Below are 20,814 nucleotides of genomic sequence, written 5' to 3' on the forward strand. Positions count from 1 at the left end.
TGACATATAAACTACTGTGAAGAGCACGAATTTTTACCTGTTTTACCGCGACAAAATTGTGTGGGCCCTAAATTCAGCACACACCTGCAGACGAGTGTGGTATAGCAGACGACTGACCCACGGTATGTGTGGCCTAAGGTAAGCGTAACTTACAACAATAGATGAAATAAAACACATTCTTTGGTTTTTAAACTGTTAGTCGGGGTAATCTTACGCTGATACAGCCTTTGTTTGTTTTTTTAAGTTTGTATATCCTCATTCGCCAAAACATGCTGTTGTTTGTGGTGCTACTAGCCACTCGTTGTTTTCTTTCAGCTTTTTTTGGTGCGGGTTGTAGTGATGTTTGTGGTGCTGTTTGTGGTGATGTTTGTTGTGATGTTTGTGGTGCTGTTTGTGGTGATGTTTGTGGTGATGTTTGTGGTGATGTTTGTTGTGATGTTTTTGGCGATGTTTGTGGTGATTCTGTGGTGCTTTTGTGGTGATGTTTGTGGTGATGTTTGTGGTGCTGTTTGTGGTGATGTTTGTGGTGATGTTTGTGGTGATGTTTGTGGTGATGTTTGTCGTGCTGTTTGTGGTGATGTTTGTGGTGCTGTTTGTGGTGCTGTTTGTGGTGATTCTGTGGTGCTTTTGTGGTGATGTTTGTGGTGCTGTTTGTGGTGATTCTGTGGTGCTTTTGTTGTGATGTTTGTGGTGATGTTTGTGGTGAGGTTATGGTACTTCAGTTTGTAACGTTGACCTACGATTAACCACCTTTATGAAAAATGGGCTGCTAGACTCTATGACCCCTATATAGAGACCCCTGACCCCTGTTATTCCACACACAGCTTAAAGCCAGTCTCTTGTTTACAGTTTGTTTTCACTGAGGATTCACTTCCTGCTCCCTTTACTGTGTTGTTTTTTCTTTCTTACGCCCAGTTTGTTGTTTGAAATATAAAACTGTATTTGTTGTGTGTTCAATTCGCCGGCAGTTGTAACCAGTCAAGCGTTGAGAGGCAGGTGACTGGACCTATACTACAAGAACTGGACTGTGACAATCATTCAGCAGAGACTTCAACTAATGACAATGAGAAAAAATTCTCAAACGTTCGTTTTTTTTAATTTATTTTTTACAATTAAAGATCAAAGGCCTTTTGAATACTATTACCATGTTTGGCACATGAAAGTAAGTATTAACCCACAAAAAAGGGTTGAAAACAATTTTGGTTGTCATGGAAACCCAAAAAAACCTCCGCCATTTTGAATTTTTTTGGTACTTTTAAAAGTGCGAAGGCTTTTTTATTTATGCACTTATAGCAATCAAATTTAAACTGCTTATATTTCAGTATATTTTAAAACTTTTGTCACGACAACTTTTTGAAATAGCTACTAGTAAGAATTTCACAAGGTGTAAAAAATCGTACCCTTTTTAGTATCCAAAATTTTAAAAAATGTGCGTATTAGTTACCAAATACTTTTTTTTCTATGAAAGCCACCATAATTCCCTCGTAACTAAAGTTGTATTTTTGCATGAAGAACAATTACTGAAAAAATGGTTGGCATTGTTTAATAAATAAAAAAGTAGTAGGCTTTTTAGTGTTAAAAACCTGCGAACTGAGAAAAACAGCAAAAATTAACGAAAAGTAGGTCACGAAAATACCATATCTGTAAAAACTGCAAAGCGGATTGTAAGCTTTGGGTGTTTATGAGAATATAGAAATTAGGATTATAAAACACACAAGAAGTCAAGCTTTCCATTGATACCAAAATCCAATATGATGATTGATATAAAACTTTTATTTGAGAGCTTATTAGATCGGAAAAAATTGATTATTTTTTAATTAATAGTGTCATAAAAATGGTAATTTAAACACATACAATGTTTTTTTCTCATTAAAGTAATTATTTTCTTAATACAAAACTGGACAAAGTACCCAAAAGTGCAAGAAACCCATCATGACGAAAAACAAGAAATTTTGTGATTTTTTTACGTAGCAAATCCCATTAAACCGGTTGACTAGATCTCATGAAACGGGTTGTGCCGTACAACCCACAGATCTTCAGACATTTTTGAGCAACCCTGTTAATGTAAACCTTGAAGTACTATGGACATATTGTGTTGGAACGACCAGAGCTATTTCCCAGCATATTCGATTTGACTGGTATGATTTCCATCAATCTATGAATGATGACCGATGTAACATTATATCTCACAGAGGTTTGAGCATTTCCAGCAAATGTGTAAGTCGTGTGTCACAAACACAAACGTTGTTTAGGGTCAATTATGTGATGCCAAATTATGTATTGTCAAATTATGTGGTCACATTATGTGTTGTCAAATTACGTGTTATCAAATTATGTGTTGTCAAATTATGTGTTTGGGGTCATCCATAAATGACGTCACACTCGTAGGGGGGAGGGGGGTCCATAATTTTGTGACGATGTGTGATGAGGGGGAGGGGGGGGGGGGTCAGATGTTGCGACGTCACATTTTTGAATTATAAAAAAAGCAATGTTAGAAAACGAATTTTAGACGTTATTTTGCGTTTTAGATAACTGTTTTAATAAATTGTAATAGTTTAGACAAGATTTTGGAAAAATATCGATGTTTTTAAAAAATTCAACTGCAATTTTGAGGGGGGTTGTAGGTTAAGGTGTGACGTCATTTTAGGGGGGGGGGGGGTCTGGCTTTTTGTGACGACGTTTGACGGAGGGGAGGGGGGGAGGTAAAAATCGTCAAAAAAAGCGTGACGTCATTTATGGATGACCCCTTTTCAAATTATGTGTTGTCAAATTATGTGTTGTCAAATTGTGTGTTGCCAAATTATGTGTTGTCAAATTATGTGTTGTCAAATATATTTTAAAGAATTTCATTAAAGAAAAACCATCAATAAATGACAAAGGTATTGTGAGTTTGAAACAGAAATATACACTGAATGGGGGAGGAATTGGTTGACGTTATTATATATATATATATATATATATATATATACATACATGTATATATATATATATATATATATATATATATATATATATATATATATATATATATATATATATATATATACATGTATGTATATATATATATATATATATATATATATATATATATATATATATATATATATATATATATATATATATATATATATATATATATATATATATATATATATACATACATGTATATGGCTTAAGTTATCCCTTAGATTATTTGTCACAACAGACATTGAGACATATGTATGGATAATTCCACGCTCGTGTTATTTCCAAATTGTTTAGATTGTCACAGAGGCTAATTGCTTTTCTGCTAATTCGTCTGTCTGGCTTTATTAAGCACAGTTTGGTTTGTAGGAGCTCTAACGAAATGTCTAAGAACGAAATACCCACATGCAGACTTGTATCCAAATATCAGCTTGTTTTTATTTGACTTTTATGTCGTCTCCCAAGTATTTTATTGCCACTGTCCTTCTAGCATGCCACTCCACTGTGCTGACAATGCAGTGAAATAATCAAATGTCATTCAGCAGTTTTTATGTGACTACTTTAAAATAAACCTCTTTAACATTCATGACATGGGAATATAGGAACAATAGGGGAGGCTGGGAGGGGAATCTAGTGGGTGGGTTACAATAATGGTGGGGGTATCAGGTAGGAGGGTAAAAGTGGGTGGGGAAGTTGATTTACCTTTTCTAGTTCTGTTGGACTGAGGTGGGGTTTGTTAAAGTCAGTTGAATACAGATCTTGATCAATCAGCTAGGAGGGTTAGTGAGGAAATAATTTCTGGCACTTCATGTTTCTGTAGACATTAGGCGAGTACATTTTAGAGCTGTCTTTTACTGATAGTCAACGGTACCGTCTGTAGTCTGATTGCTGACTTTCTGTAGCTCATTGCTGACTTTATGTAGCTCATTGTTGACTTTATGTAGCTCATTGTTGACTTTATGTAGCTCATTGTTGACTTTATGTAGCTCATTGTTGACTTTATGTTACTGACTGTTGACTTTACCGTCTGTTGTTCATAGTCATATGACTTTCTCCCGTAGGTGACGTCATGAAAGCTGAAGCAGCAGACGAGGTCAGCAGACGTGGCACTATTCGTGAGACCTGGAGCAAGGCCATCGACTTCCTGTTGGCCTGTATCGGTTTCTCTGTCGGCCTGGGCAACGTCTGGAGGTTCCCGTACCTGTGTTTTAAAAATGGCGGGGGTAGGTCAAGTTACAGGTGTGTGTAATACATACCTGTTTACACACACGTGTTTGTTTACGTCCAATAGATGTAAATACATTTACATAAGATTGTGTTACGACCCTAAATAACCCATAGTATATCATCATAGGCTAAACTAAATACTATTTTGTTTCAGGGGCTTTCCTAATCCCGTATTTCCTGTCTGTGATATTTGGGGGAATCCCCTTGTTCTATCTGGAGGTGGCCATTGGTCAGTTCATGAGCCAGGGAGGTCTACAAGCATGGAAGATAGTGCCACTGTTTCAGGGTAGGTCATTTGGTGCCACTGTTTCAGGGTAGGTCATTTGGTGCCACTGTTTCAGGGTAGGTCATCTGTCTGTCTGTAGCATCCAGTCATGTCTTGATCTGTTTTTGTGCAACTATTTCGAACAAATAACTGAAGGCCTCGTAAAGTCTTAAAACACCTTTAAAACTGTGTAGTAGTTTAGTGTAAGAGGTTTACAGCCGCGTCCTCTAATCCAGGCATCGGGTTGTCCTTAATCCCTCCTCTATTCCAGGCATCGGGTTGTCCTTAATCCCTCCTCTATTCCAGGCATCGGGTTGTCCTTAATCCCTCCTCTATTCCAGGCATCGGGTTGTCCTTAATCCCTCCTGTATTTCAGGAATCGGGTTGTCCTTAATCCCTCCTGTATTCCAGGCATCGGGTTGTCCTTAATCCCTCCTCTATTCCAGTCACCGGGTTGTCCTTAATCCCTCCTGTATTCCAGGAATCGGGTTGTCCTATATCCCTCCTCTATTCCAGGAATCGGGTTGTCCTCCTGTATCATCGTCTTCTTCCTCAACTGCTACTACAACGTCATCCTGGCCTGGGCCTTCTACTACTTCTTCGCGTCCTTCACCTCTGAGCTGCCGTGGCAGGGCTGTAACCACACCTGGAACACGCCCAGCTGCTCGCTCAACTTCAGCCAGACCTCGCTGGAGACTGGACGGCCGCTGGACACGCTGACCGACCCCGTCACGGAGTACTGGGAGTGAGTACACTCATGCAGTGTGTCCATGCACAGCTGGACATTCGTGCACTTACAATGTGTCCGTGGGGGTTAGAATGTTTAGTTTTCACCACAGGAGTATTTACATATTTTACAGGATAATTTTGTTTAGGTTTTTAATGTCCCATAGCCCGTATCTGTTCTCTGTGTATCTCTTTGTGTATTTCTCTGTGTCTGTCTGTCTGTCTGTCTGCCTGTCTGTCTGTCTGTCTGTCTGTGTGTCTGTCTGTCTGTCTGTCTGTCTGTCTGTCTGTCTGTCTGTCTGTCTGTCTGTCTGTCAGTCTGTCTGTCTGTCTGTCTGTCTGTCTGTCTGTCTGTCTGTCTGTCTGTCTGTCTGTCTGTCTGTCTGTCTGTCTGTCTGTCTGTCTCTCTCTCTCTCTCTCTATATATATATATATATATAAATACATATATATATATATATATATATATATATATATATATATATATATATATATATATATATATATATATATATATATATATATATAATGAAGTATTATTTACATTTTAATTGAAAGCTTTAATCCATTAGACGGACTGAAATCAATTGTAATGACAACAAATTTGGGTAAAAATAAAATAATAACACAGGTAAGAAACCATGTTGACATGACCTTTGTTAGGTCAACCCGACTTATCCTGTTCCAGTGGCGTAGCGAGGTCGGGTGTCACCCGGTGCGGCACTTAATGGTGTCACCCCCAGAGGCGTAGCGACCCTTCCCGGGGACAAACTTTCAAGTTTTCGATTTGCACCCCCCTCAAACTTTTGATTTGCACCCCCCTCAAACTTTCGATTTGCACCCCCTCTCAAGTTTTGCTCTATATATTTTGCTATTTTTTGCCTTGGTGTCACCCCCCTAAACGGTGTCACCCGGTGCGGTCCGCCCCCCCGCCCCCCCCCCCTCGCTACGCCCCTGCCCTATTCACCTCTAGACCTCATTTTATGCAGACAGTAAGACAGCTGTATACAAACACTCCAGATGTAAACAAAAGACACTCGTAGTTGTGTGATTGCTGGTCCAATCAATAGGCGTCAATCGTAGATCTAAAATTGCTGAGTCTCGACGAAAGTCTTGTCCTAAAGCCAATATTGGACGAAAGCTGGGAACCATATGACATATGACATAAGGCATATGACTCATAGCAAATGCCCCTGGGATATGACATTTCCTTCTTGCAGAGCTCACGTGGCATTTAGCGCATACATGTTACATACGGCACAATCTATAATCATACAAGTCTCAGAAATCATACAAGTCTCAGAAAGCATACAATTCTCAGAAATCATACAAGTCTCAGAAATCATGCAACTCAGAAATCATGCAAATCTCAGAAATCATACAAGTCTCAAAAATCATGCAACTCAGAAATCATGCAACTCAGAAATCATGCAACTCAGAAATCATGCAACCGACCACTGTGTTAAGACCTCTTCTGTTGGCTGTCTCAGCAAAAGATTGCTACTGTAATAAATTTTTCTTTATTTTCTGCTTTCTAATGATCGGTCACGTGATAGACTAGTAGAGACTGGTGGCCGAGAGACAGACTTTAGTGAAATAAAATCTGACCGAAAGACGATAACTTACACATGTGTTGAGACGTTTTAAAACCCACTTGATGTCCGGCAGAAATAAAGTTCTGACGTTTTAAAACTTGATGTCCGGCAGAAATAAAGTTCTGACGTTTTAAAACTTGATGTCTGACAGAAATAAAGTTCTGGCAATCACAGACGGCATTGATGACGTGGGCATCCTGAAGTGGGACCTGACCCTGTGTCTGCTCCTGGCCTGGGTCGTAGTCTACCTGTGTATCTGTAAGGGGATCAAGTCCTCCGGGAAGGTGGGTCTCACGTTGGTTGAGTTCGTTGTGCGAAGCAGCACGGTTTTAAAGTTGTGTTCGTTATGCGAAACACCGTGTTGTCATCGTTAAGTTTGTTGTGTAAGGAACTTAGTATTACATTTTTATTTGGTTTTCCAGACACATGGTGCATTAAATTGGTTTGTTGTTTGAAACGCCTAAAGTTAAGCTGTTCGTTGAATGAAACACCTAATGTTAACTTTTATTCGTTGTATGAAACACCTAGAGTTAACTTTTGTTCGTTGTATAAAACACCTAAAGTTAACAATTGTTTGTTGTTTGAAGAACTGTGTGAACACCGTTTTGTTCGTTATGTCAGACGTCCTGAGGTAAAGATTTTTTGTTCGTTGTGCGAGACGTCCTGAGGTAACGATTTTTTGTTCGTTCTGTGAGACGTCCTGAGGTAACGATGTTTTGTTCGTTGTGTGAAACGTCCTGAGGTAACGATGTTTTGTTCGTTGTGTGAGACGTCCTGAGGTAATGATGTTTTGTTCGTTGTGTGAGACGTGTAGAGATAACGATGTTTTGTTCGTTGTGTGAAACGTCCTGAGGTAACGATGTTTTGTTCGTTGTGTGAGACGTCCTGAGGTAACGATGTTTTGTTCGTTGTGCGAGACGTCCTGAGGTAACGATGTTTTGTTCGTTGTGTGAGACGTCCTGAGGTAACGATGTTTTGTTCGTTGTGCGAGACGTCCTGAAGTAACGATGTTTCGTTCGTTGTGTGAGACGTCCTGAGGTAATGATGTTTTGTTCGTTGTGTGAGACGTGTATAGATAACGATGTTTTGTTCGTTGTGCGAGACGTCCTGAGGTAACGATGTTTTGTTCGTTGTGCGAGACGTCCTGAGGTAACGATGTTTTGTTCGTTGTGTGAGACGTGTAGAGATAACGATGTTTTGTTCGTTGTGCGAGACGTCCTGAGGTAACGATGTTTTGTTCGTTGTGCGAGACGTATTGACGTAATGATGTTTTGAACTGGACATTTGGCCAGGTGATGTACGTGACGGCTACCTCCCCCTACCTGTTCATGGTCATCTTGTTGGTCAGAAACTCCATGCTGGACGGTGCTGCTGACGGCGTAGAGTTTTATCTCAAGCCTAACCTGACCAAGTTGGGCGAGACTACGGTAAGATGGGTGGGGGTGGTGTGGGTGGGTGGGGGATAGCCTCACAGAGCTGGGCCCATAGGTCTAATGTTACACTCCACCCCACATATCTAATATTAACACTCCCCCACAGGTCTAATGTTAACACTCCACCCCACAGGTCTAATGTTAACACTCCACCCCACAGGTCTAATCTTAACACTCTACCCCACAGGTCTAATGTTAACACTCCACCCCACAGGTCAAATGTTAACACTCCACCCCAGATCAAATGTTAAACTCCACCCCACAGGTCTAATGTTAACACTCCACCCCACAGGTCTAATGTTAACACTCCACCCCACATATCTAATGTTAACACTCCCCCACAGGTCTAATGTTAACACTCCACCCCACAGGTCTAATGTTAACACTCCACCCCACAGGTCTAATGTTAACACTCCACCCCACAGGTCTAATGTTAACACTCCACCCCACAGGTCTAATGTTAACACTCCACCCCACAGGTCTAATGTTAACACTCCACCCCACAGGTCTGGGTCGATGCCGGCACACAGATATTTTTCTCCTCCTCCATAGCGCTCGGCACCCTGACAGCACTCGGCAGTTACAACAAGTTTACCCACAATTCCTACAGGTAGGTCAGGTAGGTTAGGTAGGTAGGTCAGGTGGGTAGGTCAGGTGGGTAGGTCAGGTAGTTATGCCAGGTAGGTCAGGTAGGTCAGGTGGGATCAGGTAGGTCAAGTAGGTGAGGTAGTTAGGTCAGGTAGGTCAGGTAGGTAGGTCAGGTAGGTCAGGTAGGTAGGTCAGGTGGGGTCAGGTAGGTCAAGTAGGTGAGGTAGGTCAGGTAGGTCAGGTAGGTAGGTCAGGTAGGTCAGGTAGGTAGGTCAGGTGGGGTCAGGTAGGTCAAGTAGGTGAGGTAGTTAGGTCAGGTAGGTCAGGTAGGTAGGTCAGGTGGGGTCAGGTAGGTCAGGTAGGTCAAGTAGTTAGGTCAGGTATTTCAGGTAGGTGAGATCATGGTGACACAACGTTTAAATATTAGAACGTGCGAAATAACATTTGTAAAGTATTAAAAGTTATAAAAAAAGTTTGATTCCATAGGCAATTGACGTTAGCTCGATCCCAAATTCAGAGAGGAAACAAATTTTATTTATGTCTTCCAGAGATTCGATCCTGTTCGCCTGCGTCAATTCTGGCACGTCGTTCTTCGCTGGCTTCATCGTCTTCACCATCCTCGGCTTCATGGCCAAACAGCAGGGCAAGTCTATTGGCCAAGTGGCCGAGTCAGGTCAGTAGGGTTTGATGTAGCTTCATGGCCAAACAGCAGGGCAAGTCTATTGGCCAAGTGGCCGAGTCAGGTCAGTAGTGGTTGATGTAGCTTCATGGCCAAACAGCAGGGCAAGTCGATTGGCCAAGTGGCCGAGTCAGGTCAGTAGTGTTTGATGTAGCATCATGGCCAAACAGCAGGGCAAGTCTATTGGCCAAGTGGCCGAGTCAGGTCAGTAGGGGTTGATGTAGCTTCATGGCCAAACAGCAGGGCAAGTCGATTGGCCAAGTGGCCGAGTCAGGTCAGTAGTGTTTGATGTAGCATCATGGCCAAACAGCAGGGCAAGTCTATTGGCCAAGTGGCCGAGTCAGGTCAGTAGGGCTTGATGTAGCATCATGGCCAAACAGCAGGGCAAGTCGATTGGCCAAGTGGCCGAGTCAGGTCAGTAGTGGTTGATGTAGCATCATGGCCAAACAGCAGGGCAAGTCTATTGGCCAAGTGGCCGAGTCAGGTCAGTAGGGTTTGATGTAGCATTAGGTCAGCGGGGTTTGTCAGGTCAGTAGGGTTTGATATAGCATTAGGTCAGTAGGGTTTGATATAGCATTAGGTCAGTAGGGTTTGATATAGCATTAAGATCAGTAGGGTTTGATATTGTGGTGAAATGTTAAAAAAAATATTCCAATGGTTCTCAACCCAAGTTAAACAGCTAAATGTATTACACTTTAATCGACGCCATGGTAAATCATGCCAGATTTAAGCAACACAAATATTAAATACAGCTTGTCAAAAACATTCCAGGACCTGGCCTAGCCTTCATCGCCTACCCTAGTGCCGTGGCCCAGATGCCTCTAGCCCCACTCTGGTCAGTCTTCTTCTTCCTCATGCTCATCTTGCTGGGCCTGGATAGTCAGGTGAGTCACACACGCACACACGCACACACACGCACGTACGCACAAACACGTAAACACTCTCACACAAACATACGCACTCATACACTCATACACACACACATGCACACGTACACATACGCTCTCACGTACATACGCACTCAAACACACAAACACCCACACGCACATACGCATGCACTCTCTCACACACATGTAATGAAATGTTTCAATTGAAGACACCCTCGCTCTACTTGTCTCACCAGTTTGTGGGTGTGGAGGGTGTGGTGACCACAATAGTTGACCAGTACCCTGAGACGTTCAGGAAAGGTTGGCGTAAGGAAATCTTGACAGCAGTTTGTTGTGCCATCATGTTCCTCATCGGTCTCAGTATGGTCAGTGAGGTAATGTCCGGGTTGTACAGTGGTCGGTGAGGTAATGTCCGGGTTGTACAGTGGTCAGTGAGGTAATCTCCGGGTTGTACAGTGGTCAGTGAGGTAATATCCGGGTTGTACAGTGGTCAGTGAGGTAATGTCAATGTTATACAGTGGTCAGTGAGGTAATGTCCGGGTTGTATAGTGGTCAGTGAGGTAATGGCTTGGTTGTTCAGTGGTCAGTAAGGTAATGTCAATGTTATACAGTGGTCAGTGAGGTAATGTCCGGGTTGTACAGTGGTCATTGAGGTAATGTCCGGGTTGTAAAGTGGTCATTGAGGTAATGTCCGGGTTGTACAGTGGTCAGTGAGGTAATGTCCGGGTTGTACAGTGGTCAGTGAGGTAATGTCCGGGTTGTACAGTGGTCAGTGAGGTAATGTCCGGGTTGTACAGTGGTCAGTGAGGTAATGTTCGGGTTGTACAGTGAAGTAATGTCCGGGTTGTACAGTGGTCAGTGAGGTAATGTTCGGGTTGTACAGTGGTCAGTGAGGTAATGTCCGGGTTGTACAGTGAGGTAATATGCGGGTTGTACAGTGGTCAGTAAGGTAATGTCCGGGTTGTACAGTGAGGTAATGTCCGGGTTGTACAGTGAGGTAATGTCCGGGTTGTACAGTGGTCGGTGAGGTAATGTCCGGGTTGTACAGTGGTCGGTGAGGTAACGTCCTGGTTGTACAGTGGTCAGTGAGGTAATGTCCGGGTTGTACAGTGAGGTAATGTCTGGGTTGTACAGTGAGGTAATGTCCGGGTTGTACAGTGGTCAGTGAGGTAATGTCCGGGTTGTACAGTGAGGTAATGTCCGGGTTGTACAGTAAGGTAATGTCCGGGTTGTACAATGAGATAATGTCCGGGTTGTACAGTGGTCAGTGAGGTAATGTCGGGGTTGTATAGTGGTCAGTGAGGTAATGTCCGGGTTGTACAGTGGTCAGTGAGGTAATGTCCGAGTAAAAACCGTGGTCATCGAAGTAATATATGAGTTTAACCGTGGTCAGTGAGATAATGTCAGAGTTTAAATGAGGTCAATGAGGTATTGTCTGATTGCTATATTTTACAAAATATTGGATGTTGATGTAATTTCCGATGGTTGAATTAAAGGTGGCTTGGATGTGTAATGCTTGAAAGCGTATACTTACATGTGGGATGTATGTCTTGTAAGACGTCATGTCTACTTGCAGGGTGGAATGTACGTCTTGTAAGACGTCATGTCTACTTACAGGGTGGGAAGTACGTCTTGTAAGACGTCATGTCTACTTACAGGGTGGGAAGTACGTCTTGTAAGACGTCATGTCTACTTTCAGGGTGGGATGTACGTCTTTCAAGTGTTTGACTACTACACAGGTAGCCGCATCATCATGCTGGTGGCGTTCTTTGAGCTGGTGGCGATCTCCTACGTCTACGGTAAGTGGGGGGGGGGGGGTACGTCATTTTGATGTGACCCAAAGACGGAAGACACGTCATTTTGAACCTGACGACATTAAAATGTTATCGTGGCTTCACCTAAGAGATCACGTAGATATGCATTGTTTATACATTCGTTTAAATATCAAAATATTTTAAAAACTATTTTATATCTTTACCATATAATTCTTTGTAATTCCACTTGCAACTTAAATAATTTGTCTTAATATTTCACATATTGTAAGTAATTATTATATGAGTTTCAATATCTAGTTATACTTTTATTACAAACAATTTCCCGTGGTTTCAGGCATCAGAAGGTTCTACGAGAATGTGGTGATGATGGTTGGACACTCTTGGATGCGTCACACCCTGCCCTATATGTTGATCTGCTGGACTGTGCTGGCACCCATATTTTGTATGGTCAGTGTTTGACCCATATTTTGTATGGTCAGTGTTGGCATCCATATTTTGTATGGTCAGTGTTTGACCCGTATTTTGTATGGTCAGAGTTGGACCCATATTTTGTATGGTCAATGTTTGACCCATATTTTATATGGTCAGTGTTTGACCCATATTCTATATGGTCAGTGTTTGACCCATATTTTGTATGGTCAATGTTTGACCCATATTTTGTATGGTCAGTGTTTGACCCGTATTTTATATGGTCAGTGTTTGACCCATATTTTGTATGGTCAGTGTTAGACCCATATTTTGTATGGTCAATGTTTGACCCATATTTGTATGGTCAGTGTTTGACCCATATTTTGTATGGTCATTGTTTGACCCATATTTTGTATGGTCAGTGTTAGACCCATATTTTGTATGGTCAATGTTTGACCCATATTTGTATGGTCAGTGTTTGACCCATATTTTGTATGGTCATTGTTTGACCCATATTTTGTATGGTAAGTGTTTGACTCATATTTTGTATGGTCAGTGTTTGACCCATATGTTGTATGGTCGGTTTTTGACCCATATTTTGTATGGTCAGTGTTTGACCCGTATTTTGTATGGTCAGTGTTTGACCCATATTTTGTATGGTCAGTGTTAGACCCATATTTTGTATGGTCAATGTTTGACCCATATTTGTATGGTCAGTGTTTGACCCATATTTTGTATGGTCATTGTTTGACCCATATTTTGTATGGTCAGTGTTTGACTCATATTTTGTATGGTCAGTGTTTGACCCATATGTTGTATGGTCGGTTTTTGACCCATATTTTGTATGGTCAGTGTTTGACCCATATTTTGTATGGTCAGTTTTTTATCCATATTTTGTATGGTTAGTGTTGTAACGAATTCGTATATATTCACCGCACTCCTAAGACAACTAACGGTTGCCCCCATTTCCCACCATACTACAATTGTTAACATCCCCCATTCCCTACTATCACCCTGTTAACACTCCTAACCCCCCCCCCCCACCCCCCCCACCCCCCCCCCCCCAGGCCGTGTTTGTTCTCAGTACCATCGACTACTCAGAGCTGACCTACTCACGCCCCGGCCACAGGATGTACGTCTACCCTCCATGGGGTGTGGCCATTGGCTGGACAATGGCTGGGTTCGCCGCCATTTGGATTCCTGTCGTTGGTCTGTATAATTTCTGCAGATACGGCGCAACATGGGAGGTAATTAGCAACTTACCCATCACAAGACTTCACAAACAAACCAAACAAGCCCCCACCCCTTAAACTTATCTAATTCATGGCCTACAATCTAACCTTAATCTAAGCCTCACCACAATCTAACCTTAATCTAAGCCTCACCCCAATCTAACCTTAATCTAAGCCTCACCACAATCTAACCTTAATCTAAGCCTCACCCCCAACCTTCAAACATACATAAAGGTTACAACGAATGACTTGTGTTGTCTATAGCATGGTTAAACAAGTCAATAAACAAGTCAATATTAAGATATATAATTCCTTTTGTTGTGTTACTGAATAATTAGTAATAATCTTATTTCATCTTTTTCTTTACATTAGATACTTTGTACAGTAAAACCTTTTTTAAATATTGAAATTAAAATTTAATTACTTCCCATGCATAAATAAATAAACCAAGGGACACAACAACTTTATAATTTAAAAATCGTAAAAAAAAACATAATGATACAGGGTGATCAATACAAGTATTTTGTTTAATGGAATTAGTATTCTATTATTATTGTCATAAGAAAGCAATATCTATAATTACAGTTTTACATCAAAAATTTATTTTGTAAACTAAATTAGCATAAATGTAGACATTATCTCCTACAAATTGTAAAACCTATAATAAAGTAAGTTTTTAGAAACTATTATTGGCAACTTGTGTAGCGGTTTCTCGGAAAAAAAATATTAATTACTTAGAGCTCCATGCTCTAAATATTTGTTGTCACTTACATTTCGACTTAATTTACGTGGTTTTTAAAATGACTGTTTTCACTTACAATTATTACATTATTATCAGTAAAAAAGTAGCTGCGTTCTAAAAAAAAAATAAACATAAAACAATCAGATTTTTTAAATTATTTTTCACACGCAATTCCTGATTCAAAACAAATTTCCACAGAACAATTGTTTTTCACCGTTATTAAATATGTTAAAACTAAACAAAAAATTTGTTTTAATTATTTTGAATTTGAGATATTTTAATTGTCTCTCCTCGCCCCCCCCCCCCCCCCCAGGTGTTCAAGCTACTGCTTGTGCCCTACAGCCTCGAGAAGCACCAGAAGAGACCAGCAGACGAGAACGAACGGTGCCTGCACCATCTGCTACAGGAGAGACAACTCGCCTCTGCTGGGTCGGTCACGTGTCAAAATGGCGGCTATGTTGCCGATGCAGAGTCGAACGTCTATCAAATATCAAGTTTATAGCTCTCGAAATAAATTGATGTTGAAATTGTTTTATATTCATCTCCTGCCTATAGTTGTATACAATTCTAACTAGTATTTATAATAAAAAACACGAAGATTACATATGAATTGGTCATTTATCTATGCTTCCTCTACTATATAAAAATACACACATTCAAGCAATATTACAGTACGTGACATTGATCAGATTGTCTCCCTTCTCTCCCCGTTATTGTTCTGGATGCTGCATCACCGGTTGAACTCTACTATTCGCACTCCAAAAATAGACGGTCCTCGGCAGCGCGGAGTCAGATAGTGTCTGAATAGGATCTGAAATGTGTCTCTTTTGAGGCTGCACACAGATTTAGAGTATCAATGGCAGCTTAAGGTACGAGAAACAATGTCCTTGAACTTCAATAATAGATGAAGATACTAGAAACAGCGTCCTTGAACTTCAATACTAGGTGAAGATACTAGAAACAACGTCCTTGAACCTGGTGTTGAACCTGTAGTAAATGATGAAGTTGCCACTGGCCCCCGACACCTCGATGACGCGGCGGATCATCTGCAGGGTCAGGTGGATGTTGTGGTACCGCCTGAAAGTGTCCATCTCTGGCACCACGGTCCGGGCGACCGACAGCACGATGCGCGGGAAGTTGCACGTGACGAAGATGGTGGACACGAGCGTCACGGACTTGATAACCTGCAGTTCCTTGGCCGAAATCTTGTTCAGGGCGTCCCGGCTGCTGAACTGGGAGCCGGAGCTGAAGCTTTGAACGGAGGCGGAGTGGCGGAACTGGGACTGCCGGCGTAGACTGTAGATGAGAATAAAAAGGCAAGTGATGACGATAGCCTCACAAGCGTTCTGTAGGATGATGCGGACGATGATGTCGTTGGCGCCGACGATCTCCTCTCTGTTGGCGGCGAACCAGATGGTGTAGATGGAGGAGTTGGTTTTGGAGTTGAATGTCTTCTGCAGGCCCTGAGTCGCTAGAAGCGGCGCGTACGAGGCGATGCAGAAGGCCCAGAAGATTGTGATGATGATTTTCGTTCTGGTTTTTGTGAAGACGGATTTGAAGTGCAGCGGGGAGGTGATGCAGCAGCATTTTTGGACGGCCGTGTAGGTGGTGATGAGCATTGACACATCGTAGACGGCCTGGAAGTACCACACCCCCAGGTACATGAGGGAGAACATGTCCACGGACCACCCCCCGGGCAGGCGGTACAGTGTGTAGCACAGCCAGTTGTAGGCGGCGATGATCAGACAGCCCATGTCCGTCAGGGAGAGGGCGAAGAAGGAGACGGCCACCGTGTCCCCCAGCCCCACCCTCAGGAAGACGTAAATGTTGAGGGCGTTGAGGAAGATCCCCGGGAACAAGATGACGGCTTGGATGACGATGAAGGTGATGAGATTGAGCAGTTCCTGGAGGTCAGTGCTCATGAGTCCGGACAGCTGTGTGCTGGTGGGCGTGCTCACGTGAACGCCCTGGGGTGTACTCACCCCCGCGTCCATGGGGTCGGCTGCTGGGTTTGTCGTGTTCAGTGACATCAATGACATGACATTTATAGGACTGACATCTTGGTTATCCGCTTGAAGCAACGTCTGGATTGTATTTAACATGTCTTGTGTTGTAGAAATGTGCATTTGTTTTTTCAATCAACTATTATACACTTGTTTCATGGATTCAGTCTGTTAAATCAATTGATCATAATATGTTCGTTTTTCTTAAAAAATGTAAACTGTTATTGACCTTTATGTTATACTAGTCGTCCCGGCCAGGCCCTGCTCTGGCTTCTGTGAAAAACCTATCTGTTAAAGACCATTACCTGTGTGTTTAGTAATCATCATAAACCCGGCATTGCCCACCCAAACCACAACCAACCAAAACAACAAAACGCAAACATAACGCTAACACAATTACAAATACAAACGAAAACAAAAACCTAACAACAAACCCAACCACAACCACAAACACCAATACAAACACAAAGAAAAAACAAACAAAAAAGCAAACGAAAACAAAAACCTAACAACAAACCCAACCACAACCACAAACACCAATACCAACCAATAACAACGCACAAAAAAACGAAAAAGCAAACGAAAACAAACCAAATCCAAACGCAAAACCAACCAAAAACATAAATACAAACCCAAAGAAAAAAACACAAACAAAAACGAAAAAAGAAAGAACAAAAACGAACCAAATCAAACCGCAACCACTAACGCAAACCCAACGGAATCGCCTGTTTTAGCTTAATAAACGACTATAGTACCCCAACTTATTCATAGTCTTTTGCACTCACTTAAACGAACGCGCCTGTTTCAATTTAATGAACAATTTTAATACTCCAAGCTTATCCGTAAAATACCTACAACATTTGCACTTGATCAATCCCCGCTAATTATGTAATTATTTTTTTTTCCCAACACCAAAACAAAGTAATTAAAAAGTAAATTATTTTCCACAAAATGCAATGGTTTAATAAAGGGAAGTAATTTTGTTTTCCTAATTTATCAAAGGGAAGTAAGTGCTATAGGACTAAATAAAGACATAATTAGACTTTTTGTAAAAGATGATATTTTTTAAAAACTTGTGTTTATTGAACATGCCGACAATTATTACTATAATTTGAAAAATGAAAATTATTTCCCAACACTTTCAATAGTAATTTTTTAGCTCATAAATTTAGACAAATGCGCACGATAATTTTCTAACACTTAAATTCATCCAAGACCAACGACAAACATGCATTACATACAGAACTGAGCTTTATATATTAGATTTGTACTTGTTAAGTTAAATTAAAAAAAGCAACTGTTTTACAACCGTTAATTTTGATAACTTGAATTTATGTCATTTTAGCCGCGCCAAGATACATTTTTAAAAATTAAATTTTAATTAAATCTAGTACTAGTAGATGTTAATTTTAATGACGCTCTTTGTATTGTGTTTATCCATCGCAATAATGTAGCACTCAATAAACATGAAACAAAAACAGTGGGGGCAGTGGATAGAGAACTCTACCAGTCCTATAAACCATACTCAGGGGAGATCACAAAATTAATTTTACAACAAGAGTCACAGAGTATTCGTGTTATAGAGAATAGAAGTGACAATTGTGTGCTGTTGCAGTTTGTGCCAAAAGGTTTTGAGTTTGTTTTTTCCTATTGGCTGTTGTGTACGTTTGGCGGGTTAACCCGAGTTATTCAGACATTAGGTAGCACGCGAATTAAACAAAATGGCCGGCCTATTGAAGGAATTCGTGAGGTCTATACCAGGGGAAGCAAGCCGTATTTTGTACACACAAGATGTATGTCGGGGGTATCGGCGTCAAATAACAGAGTTAATTCCCTTCAGAGGTTCGCTTAAAATTCATTAAAATTACTAGTTTAGAAAATATTAGCAGTCTTATTTTTAAAAAATTGATGCTAATTTTAAACATTGATCTTTAGTCGTCTTTGTGAAAGCCCAATACATTTTACTGCTTCATATACTTTATTTTTACTGCAGAGAATAGGCTAATTATAAATAATCCATGATCTAGTGATGGTCAAATGGTGTAAGCAATTTATTATGCTGGGCTTGTTAATGAGTCTTGTTTCCTTGATGAGAGCAATCGTGACAGTCCAAACTGCCGAAAAACTTGAGGTGATATTTAATCCATTCAACAAGACAAAAGATGCGATAGTTCATCCTTTATTTGAACTTTTATTATTCAATACAGTACCGTGTCATTTTTTTTCCAGTCGGTATCGTTCTTAGAGGAAGGGTCAGGTTTAGAGTAAGGATTTTGTTGAAGAGAGTAGGGTGAGGTTGATACAGTCGTGTCAAAAAAGGGGAAGTGGATATCCAACTCTATCCAAGTATCAATAATGTGTAGCGTGGTTGGACGAAAATATTTATTTAAATGAAATGAGATGGGTATTTAGACTTTACCTCGAAACTAACATTTTTTTGTATTGCAATTTAATTTAGGGGAACTGTTTTAACTTTTTAAATGAAAAAGTACTTTTAAAAAAATGTATGTATTTGTGTGTTTATCCGTGTTGAAACATGTATGTGTCTGCGTTTGTTTATATATGTTTGTCTGAGTATATTTGCATGTATATATGTATGCAGGTGAGATGCGTGTAGATACTCTCGGATGTTTTTTTTTCTACAGCCAATTAGAGAGAGGACCTTGAACACGGAGCTATAATTAGAGAGGACCTTGACGGAGCTATAAAAATCAAATCCAGATGACGTCATAGCTAGTTATCTTCTCCTGTTTCGGTCCCTAAATTACAAAGTGATTAGCTAATGAAGAAGAAATAAAAAATTCTTTAATTAAGCACCGATTAAAAAAAAAATTCTAATCTATCAAAATTTTAAATTATCGATGGCCAATTTTTTTTTCTGTACAAAATGCAAGTCAATCATTCCTGTTAGAACTTCATCAGATTTTAAAATTAACCTTTAAAAAGATTTGCTCACTACCGAGCAGTTTTAGTAATTTAACCATCCATGTAACTGCCCTCACACTAGCTTATCGCGATGGATTGCCTAGTTACACTAGAGCTTTATCGCGATGGATTGACTAGTTACACTAGAGCTTTATCGCGATGGATAGAACCTTTTGTTTTATCCATCTTTTGTGACGTGTCGTAACGACTAGAACTGGAACATCTAATTCCCCTGGTCACTTCCTGTCACAGACTCCTGGGAGTCTGGGTCACGTGCCATGACGTCATCAACATGTCTTTCATCTGGCACCGCTACAAACACAGCGGGAAAGTTTTTTGTCTTGTGGGGAAGAAAATGGGAGATTTTTGTCTTGGGTCATAAAGCAGTTTATTTCGGTCACAACTCGGCAGGATGTTGTCTGTGAATACGATGGGGGGGGGGGGGGGGGAAGGGGGAGAGTGAGTGGAGGAGTAGACTAGTACAGGGACGAGGATGGTTGAAAATATGCAATATTTAAAAAAAAAATTTTTTTTAAAATTGACGACTTGATTTCCAATGTGGAGAGAATCAGATCAGGCAAAAGTTCAGCGATCGGCCACGAAATCGTGGGGTTGGAAAAAGACCACATCAAGTACTGAATACCTACATGGTATCCGAATACACATTGCTTTTATTGTAACGACGCAGTGTCTAAACCCTTCTATAAAAATTTGTTTCAGAAATTTGACATAATGTTAAAAAAGAAATAGTGTCAAAAGTTTACATCATCGGAGTGAGGAACATTTTCAAACATTCAGATGTTTTACTGATGTCAACACGAGCAACTACAATCGGAATTTTAGATATTTTCTGTAAATCAATTACATCTTTACTGATGTAAACATTAGCAACTACAATCGGAATTTTAGATTTTTTCTGTAAATCAATTACATCTCTACTGATGTAAACATTAGCAACTACAATCGGAATTTTAGATTTTTTCTGTAAATCAATTACATCTCTACTGATGTAAACATTAGCAACTACAATCGGAATTTTAGATTTTTTCTGTAAATCAATTACATCTCTACTGATGTAAACATTAGCAACTACAATCGGAATTTAGAATTTTTCTGTAAATCAATTACATCTTTACTGATGTAAACATTAGCAACTACAATCGGAATTTTATAATTTTTCTGTAAATCAATTACATCTTTACTGATGTAAACTTTAGCAACTACAATCGGAATTTAGAATTTTTCTGTAAATCAATTAAGTTTTCACCGATGTAAAGTGCAAGAATTAACGACTCATTAAAATAAAATTATTACCTGGAAAACATCACAAGATGTATCAGATTAGGTTTTAAACGTGTTAAAAAT

At 40.4% G+C, this 20,814-nt stretch overlaps 2 protein-coding genes across 7 annotated transcripts; one reads left to right on the top strand and one right to left on the bottom strand.

Annotated features, from left to right (window-relative positions):
- Positions 1-26: 26 nt before the first annotated feature.
- LOC131937418 (sodium- and chloride-dependent taurine transporter) lies at positions 27-15,123 on the top strand. 6 transcript variants are annotated; one of them, XM_059294833.1, is made up of 14 exons: positions 27-138; positions 4,026-4,187; positions 4,346-4,477; positions 4,973-5,201; positions 6,929-7,061; positions 8,070-8,204; positions 8,717-8,820; positions 9,347-9,471; positions 10,249-10,361; positions 10,601-10,738; positions 12,064-12,163; positions 12,474-12,586; positions 13,615-13,794; positions 14,835-15,123. In XM_059294833.1, the coding sequence occupies exons 2-14, from the start codon at positions 4,034-4,036 to the stop codon at positions 15,021-15,023; spliced, it is 1,845 nt and encodes a 614-aa protein (XP_059150816.1). In that variant the 5' UTR covers positions 27-138; positions 4,026-4,033; the 3' UTR covers positions 15,024-15,123. The 6 variants fall into 6 exon arrangements, with proteins under 6 accessions (XP_059150816.1, XP_059150834.1, XP_059150845.1 ...); XM_059294851.1 differs by having other exon boundaries at positions 91-122; XM_059294862.1 differs by lacking the exon at positions 27-138 and adding an exon at positions 1,143-1,162.
- A 339-nt stretch (positions 15,124-15,462) lies between these two features.
- Positions 15,463-16,623, bottom strand: LOC131938755 (uncharacterized). The gene has a single exon (XM_059296906.1). It carries the CDS (start codon positions 16,621-16,623, stop codon positions 15,463-15,465), a length of 1,161 nt encoding a protein of 386 aa, XP_059152889.1.
- Positions 16,624-20,814: the final 4,191 nt, after the last annotated feature.

The sequence above is a fragment of the Physella acuta genome, unplaced genomic scaffold (genome assembly GCF_028476545.2).
Source record: "Physella acuta isolate Inbredline_101_S28 unplaced genomic scaffold, ASM2847654v3 ptg000017l, whole genome shotgun sequence".
NCBI lineage: Eukaryota > Metazoa > Mollusca > Gastropoda > Physidae > Physella > Physella acuta.